This window comes from Impatiens glandulifera, chromosome 9 (genome assembly GCF_907164915.1).
Source record: "Impatiens glandulifera chromosome 9, dImpGla2.1, whole genome shotgun sequence".
NCBI classification, from domain to species: Eukaryota; Viridiplantae; Streptophyta; class Magnoliopsida; order Ericales; family Balsaminaceae; genus Impatiens; species Impatiens glandulifera.
The window spans coordinates 36,928,776-36,936,689 of NC_061870.1; the positions used below are offsets into that span (position 1 = coordinate 36,928,776).

The 7,914-nt window shown below is 30.6% G+C and overlaps 2 protein-coding genes across 2 annotated transcripts; both read right to left on the bottom strand.

Annotated features, from left to right (window-relative positions):
* Nucleotides 1-6: 6 nt before the first annotated feature.
* Nucleotides 7-1,351, bottom strand: LOC124915683. Its single transcript, XM_047456445.1, has 3 exons — nt 1,053-1,351; nt 416-944; nt 7-311 (listed from the first exon to the last, which is right to left on the bottom strand). The coding sequence occupies exons 2-3, from the start codon at nt 927-929 to the stop codon at nt 160-162; spliced, it is 666 nt and encodes a 221-aa protein (XP_047312401.1). The 5' UTR covers nt 930-944; nt 1,053-1,351; the 3' UTR covers nt 7-159.
* A 4,756-nt stretch (nt 1,352-6,107) lies between these two features.
* On the bottom strand, nt 6,108-7,502 carry LOC124916483 (probable WRKY transcription factor 48). The gene is made up of 3 exons (XM_047457201.1): nt 7,064-7,502; nt 6,829-6,972; nt 6,108-6,721 (listed from the first exon to the last, which is right to left on the bottom strand). Exons 1-3 carry the CDS (start codon nt 7,462-7,464, stop codon nt 6,232-6,234), a joined length of 1,035 nt encoding a protein of 344 aa, XP_047313157.1. The 5' UTR covers nt 7,465-7,502; the 3' UTR covers nt 6,108-6,231.
* Between the last annotated feature and the right edge of the window lie 412 nt (nt 7,503-7,914).

Genomic DNA, 7,914 nt, shown 5'->3' on the forward strand with positions numbered 1-7,914 from the left:
TGTTAGTCGGAGTGGAATCTCCAACAAATTATTATCATCACAAGAATAGATTATGGATCACCAAGAGAGCTTGACATAATATACACTGCAATTTTGACTGGACAATCAATTAACAAAATGAGAAAAAAACACACTCCCTACTTAAAACACATAAAACTTTCAACTTGTAGCATCTGCATCTTCTTCAACCTTGGGTTTCATACTGTCATAATTTAGTGGTGGAATTGGCAACTCATAACCGACAATTTCAGGCGATACCCGAGAACTCTGAAAAACCGTCTTCGTATCGATCCTTCTTCCAGAGGAAACTCCTGAAAAGTAAAAGAATAATCACATATGATGATTTTGTTGTTGTAGTACATATTGAAGGAGGACATAAATTGAAAGGAAAGCAGCCAATGTAAATTTTACAGACCCTGGAAGATGAAGACGACACAGAAGAGAATTGTGCATATCATGGCAAAGAGATTGCCATTAGCAGAAGAAGAAGCAGCCTTGGCAGACTTAGCCTTGAGTGCTTTGATTCTCTCAACCCTAGCCCGTTTCAAGATTATAAGTTGAGAAATCTCTTTGATTAGCTTCTGATCAGCAGCATCAAGTGACAAAGGTTTTGAAGATCGAGGAGGCCTTGGAGGTTTTTTAGACGATTTTTTCTCCTTAACTACTTTAGTTCTTGTCTCAAACAATTTCACATCATCCAAAACAAGAACGTTGCTACTGCTGTTCATAGTTGTTTCAGTGGATCCATCAGTTCTTACCAGAGACCTGCAACAAGTCTTGGAATAAACAGCCCTTTGTTCTTCTTCTCCTTCTTCATCTTCTTCTTCACTAATACACCCACCAACACCAACACCAGTCTCAATATCAATATCTGCAGTTTCAGATAATGAATCCATTGCAGCATAACAACCTGAACCCACCATGCCCATTAAGCAGCTTCTTCACTGAAAAAATCCATTCAAATTATTTGAGCAAAACATTGAATTCACACAAACATACATGCATACATACAGATTACAGAAGAAGAAGGAGAAGAAGGAGAAGGGTAGTACCTGCAATTTTGAGGAGTTGCAGTGAAGAAGAAGAAGAAGAGGAGGAGCGGCGAAGGGAGAGGCAGTGAGGGAGTGACTATTTATTTAAGACCTTTTGTTGAATGAATTGGGGCCCGATGAGGAGGAGAAGGTTGGACAAGGAAGAAGACAGTGGAGGGTAGCAGCAAAGAAATATGAATGAATAATTGTATATATCATTTAATTAGGCACAGAGAAATGCACCCCACTAACCGGAATAAACTTCTATTTGCCATTGTTAAAGCTGAGAACGACTGCTCTTCTTCCTTCCTCCACCGACACCTTCCTCTTCTTCTTCATCCAGCAAAAACCCAAAATTACCCCCTTTTTTACTCCACCCACCTAGTTACTTTTTTTACTATTTTACAATAGATCTATGTTTATTTATATAATCTTAGGAAGTTATTTTGTTTTTTTGTAAATGATATGCTGTCGGTGTAATATGAATTCTAACTAAACCATATATTATTGTTTTCCTAAATAATCATTAAAAGTTGATGGCTTTTCTGTGCCTTACTCCTAAAATCTAAAATCTGTATTTGTTTGGGGACCATTTGATAAAAGGGATATTAATTTTGTTTTTCAGACAAAAGACAATACATAATTAAATTTGTATTTTTATCAAATAATTATTGAAAGGCCTAAATATTTACAGTCATAGTTTTATGAAAAATATATAATAATAAATAATAATTGAGAATAGACAATGAAAAGAGCATAGGCTTTAGGTAGAGGTACAGAGGCACGTGCATTTAAGAGATATTTTATATATATATAATTTTTTTGGTTTGGCACCCATAAAATCAACTGACGGACCGGTTCAAATCTAATGGGACCCCATTACCCATGGCGTCTTAATTCCATGCATTGCATTTGCTATATATACATTTTTATAATATTATAATTCATCTCAAATGGTTTCATTTTATCCTACCAATAATAAATTGGAAAAAAAATATGGTTTCAATATTTATATATAACTTTTTTATTTAATTAAACAATATGAACATCAAGGAAGATGATAATATAATATAACTAAACAATAATAACAAAGTTAAGGATATAAAAAATAATATTCAATTGGTCTCATATTCCATTAACTTAAACAATATATTATTGCCAATTGATTTTATTTTTTAAATGGTAAAGTATGAAGACTTTAATCTATTATCTTGAGAATATCACTTAAATTAATTTTAGTGGTCACTCATTTTAAAAAGAATAGAATTGGACAAAAGAAAATTAGTTGTTAGAGGAGAAGTTATATTAGAAAAATTATTAACTCAACACAATAATTGAGCCCAAAACAGTAGGCCCATTATGATATTATAGGCCTAGTTTCAATTTTATAAACATGGGCTTTGGCTCGTTTAATTCATATAAAAGGGAGTTTTTTTCTTAATATGTCAAAACATGGACACTTGTCTGAATAAAGACTTCCAAAGCTTAAATATAATTTCTTCATACCAAAATAGAAGCGTTATGTTTTGATTGATGGTGAAAATTATTTGAAAAATTATATTTGAAGAAACTAAAATACAGTAGATTGAAATGTTTATAATAAGTTAATGATATCTAAGAGTTAGTCCAACTCCACCGCTCTCCACTCGTCCACTTCTTTCCCAATTTTAATATTATTAATTACTCTTCTATATATATACATAACACTTATTTTCTTTCCTAAGTCTATAAAAAGGAATAAATTGTGGAAGATTTTGCTTATATAACAGCTTTTAAAATTATATATGTAATTATTATTATTATTATTATTATTAAAAACTCTTCAAATTAAAACGACCAAATAATAGATTTCTACTCACTTTCTAAATTAAATAAAGTTGTAGTGAACGTATATTTTAAAAGTTAAATATACATATATAGGGTTGGGCGTCAGATATCAGGATTTCCCTTGCAAAGAGGGGCAAACTAGTCATAATTTTTTTAAAATATTTACCATTTTGTTCCTCTATATGAAGGGAACATATATGCGAAATAAAAAGAATTGATTCCTTCTATTTTGTAGAAGAGATCCTGTTACATGATTTTCTTTGTTCCGTCTCACAAGAAGAACATCATATTTAAAAGAAAAAATTACCATTTTGCCCTTCTGTGTTAGGAGAAAGACAGAATAGGGATCCCTTCTGTATATTTTGAGGATCTTACTGATGCAATAATTATAAAAACTAATGCAATCACTTTTTTTTTCTTTTTTCTTTATTAAAGTTAAGCAAATCCACCCTATCATTCTTTCATTAAGTTGTTTTTTTTTAGTGAATATCTAACGAGATGATCTACAACTTAATTAGTTATTTTTAGTAAAAATCTAACTAAAAAATCTTTAAATTAATTTAATGTGTTTTTATATAAATTGACTAAACATTTAATGATTTTTCGTACACAACTAATTAATTAAAGTAAATATATAATGTGCCGTGAATCCAGCAATGATGTTAGCTCTTTGGAGATGGATGATGAGCACAAGACATAATTAAAGAGATCTTTCTAATTCCTTTTTCTAGATTTGCTCCTGAAATTGATACTCACCACCAACCAACTTTATATATATATAAGATCAAACAAAACGTCTTATATAACTGTTTCAGTCAAGGAATCTAATTTATAATTGCTTTAATTTTAACAATTCATAATTTAAAGATTAACCTGTATTATTATAGGCTTTTCTCGGCCTTTAAATGCCGACGCAAATTATACGTCGATAAGACAATAAATAATGAAAATGAGTTTTGTCCAAACCTGATCGCAGACATATTTTTCATGAATTCTGTCCTTCAATTAATATATTTCTTTTTTTTCTTTAAATTAATCCCCATACACCCTTTTATTTTATTTTCTTAAATCCATGAGATTATCAATCATCTCACACTTTTCTTCTCCTATACTTTTTTTCAACAAAATTTCCTCTCTTTTTTTATATATATTTTTGTGAGAAATATATATGTTGATTAGGTGTCCCTGTTAGGTTGCTATATGAAACATGAAATGATAAAAGGATGCCTCGACAATAATTCATTCGATCAGATCTTCATTGTCGCGACAACGAATTCCAACTTCAATGTAATGTGAGACAATAAATTAATTTTCCTTCAATATATATATATATATATATATATATATATATATATATATATATATATATATATATATTTTAGATGTAGCAATGCTATTTGTAATTCTAAACTATAATTCTTTAATTTTTCATGTGTGTAGTTAGTACTGGTTCAATTATTGGAAAATGTTGAAGTAAATATATGTATGTGTGTGTTAGATGGAGTTAAAGATAAGTTAAATAGTTAATTAAATTGAATATGTTTGATTATATATTTATATATAAGATTGGTGTAAAATATCCATAAATAGAGGAGAGGGGCATGCATGAAGTGTTATTATATATATAAAATGTGATGAATGAATTACCTAGCTAGCTAGGTAATAATTGAAATTGATTGAATATAATAAAATGACAAAATGTCCTATATAACAAAATACACGAGTTTGAACAAACAGGCCCGTATGGAATGATAATGAGGTATTTAAGACGATATCAGACATGCGTCCAAGTACAAACCAAACAGAGCCGTATTGATGATGGGGGGTACACATTTTTGCGTGTCAAAAAAGGAAGATAATAATAAATAGATCGATAGAACAGCAGCAGCTAGCCTTAATGTACAATATTATTATTATTATTATTATTAACAAAACTTCAATAACATAATTAATTAATTACCAATAATATATACTCATCACCGAGCTAGCTAGCTAATTTACAATAGTACTCATTAAGCTTCTAGCTATATGTATTTAAATCATTATATATACCCACAAGTTTCAATGTATCAAGTTAATTTCGATCCATATATATATATGGGTCAAGGAATCACACCCAAAATAAAATAAAATAAAATAAAAGTCAACAAAACATCTAGAATTGACTTGTACAAGATCTATCAGACAACATGAAAAATCAAAGATAGATATATTAAACCATGGTTAATAAATGCGGCTAAGGGGATTTAAATGATATATTTTAGAGGTCAATGATGATGGTCAAATAATTATAAGAGAGACGTTAGATGACGTTGATATTGAAGAACTTGTTCATGAAGAGAAAGATAATCAATAATTATGGCAAGTCATTAATTAATTAAGAGACGAACTATTTCTTTTTGTTATCTAGAAATATTAATGGTATTGTCAAAGTAACAAATATGATTGAGAAAGTATACATGTGGAGAAAATTCAAGATGAACAAAAGGATGTAATTAAAAAAACATCAGTTAAATTTCAATATCAATGAAAAAAAAAAACCCTTATCAAGATAAAGATATCAACATCCACCTAAAATTGGGATCTTTTGAGATAGATTAATCTGATCAGAAATAGTGGCCATATTTGTTTAATTAGTTGATGTTAGTGAGTGATATTTTTTAGTATGTTTTTCTGGTTTTTATTAAATTTATTATATTATTATTCTAAACATTTAATTTGTATCCCTAGCTAGCTATATATAATATCACAATTTAATTAGTTTGTACTGATGATAAATTTTCCCAAAACAAGTGAAATTTTAACTTGTTCTCAAGTTAAAAAAAGTTTTCACTTTTCAAAATCACAAGCCAATACATGTTCAGACCATTTAAGACCTAACTAATTAATTATATCATGATTTTGTAACTAATTATCATGACCATATATTACTCAACAAATTAATAAATAATTCATAACTAATTAATTTCCAACCTCTTGATGATGATTCATGTATAAGTCTGGAAAATATTAGATTGTTCATGATGACATTCCCTAAAATTCAACCTGATACATATATAAAACATAAGATCAAATGGAAGAAACATTAATGTAAATGAGAATCACAAAAACAATAACTATATATATATAAGAAATGTGAAGTTAATTACATAAAATGAATATAAACAAGAGGTAAACTAATTAATATCAAGAAAAGATCAAACCTGTCTTGAGATTTACATATCATGAAGCTAGAGTGTGAATGAATGAACACAAAGATCCTGTGAAACAAAAACCCTCATATATTATAGATTGATCACATAAGTTAGTTAATTATATCAATCTTGGAGTAAAAATCCACTAATTAATTAATGAATTAACGTGTATATCATGTTTAATGGTGCTGATCATGATCATCATCTTCTTGTGATTCCTTCCGGGGCATGATCATATCTTGAAGAAGCCCATGATCTCTAACCATAGAAGAAGAAGATGTTGTTGATGATGAAGATGGAGGAGGGAAATTATAATAATGAGGAACAAAATCTGATATTATGGAGGATATTGGGTTGATATTAATAGTGTTATGGAGATTGTTATTATTATTATTATTAATATAAACTTGATTATTATTATTATTATTATTATAATTATGGGGTTGTGAAGAAATGATGAAATTGGGGGAAGCCACCGTCGGAAAATTAACGCCGCCAATGAAACCGGCCGTCTCCGGCGCCGCCGCAGTGGTTGTGGTGCGAAGCGTGACAGGGCATGGATGGCCGTGTGTTCCTTCGTAGGTGGTAACGACTACGGTGGAATCTTCGCAAGATCTCTCCACTCTTTTCTTCACCCCACATGAAGCCATGGTGCAACGGTAATAACTCCTAAATTTAATCAGTTTAAATCATATGATCATCAAAACAAATTAAACAAACAGATCGATCCGTGTTTATAATATATATGGATCAAATTGTAGAACTAAATTAATTACCTTGGATAAGGGCTGTTTTTGACAGCTTTTTGGCCGTATTTTCTCCATCGATATCCATCGTCTAAATGATCGACATCGCTCTTTGTCATGAAAGCAAATCTTGGCTGCCTTTGTTTTTTGGTATTCTTCTTTTTCGGTTTTAACCTAATTAATCCCCCAAGAAAGAAAAAAAAATCAAAACTTGTAGAGAGAGAAAATAAGGGTTTGAATTTGGAAGTATATATTAATTAATTACTGGTTATTGATAGTCGATTTCTCCTCTTTATCTCGTTCTTCCGTTTTACTCGTCGTCACCTCTGTGGAAGATAATGAAGAGATGGAATTCCCTGATGGTGAAGCGAGTTCCGGCGGCGGCGGCGGCGGCGGTTGCAGCGGCGGCGGAGGTGGAGTTTGGAACATATCGAATAAAGAAGGGGTGTAGTCTTGAATTTCGAGCATATCGATGAAACCTAAATTTGAGGTTTTGATTTCATTCTGCAGGTCACATGATGCGGATGGTGTGTCGAAGATGCTTGAAAAGCTGGGTACTGCCGGGAAAGTGGTCGGAATCTGGTCGGAATTAATTTCTTGATCAGTCGACGTCGGCGCCTTGATCTGATGATCAATATCATCTTTATTATTATTATTATTTTCCATAGTAAGGATCAGAAAAATGGTATGGTTATAAGATTCTTCATTTGAAAAGGCTAAGTAAGGCTAGCTTGTTGGTAAAAGGTGCATGAGTTTTCAGACAGAAAATATATATTCAGTGTGACGAGAAAGTGATCAGCTCTCTCTCTCTCTATAGTGATCAGCTCTCTCTCTCTCTATATCTATATCTCTATCTCTGCACAAGAGAGAAAAACTGTTTGCTATTAGAAGAAGAAGTTATATTCAGTGGGGACGACTACCTTCATCATTTTATTTTTATTTTTATTTTATTGTTTATGTCATGTCTTACCTAAGAACACCCCCCTTAAGTTTTCAATTTCAAAGCATAAACGCACTAAGACCAATTTCGAAAATAATAGTTTTTTATTTATTCATTCATCTTAATTTAACGGATCAAAGTATTATTCTTATTTAAATCATAGGGTTATATTAATA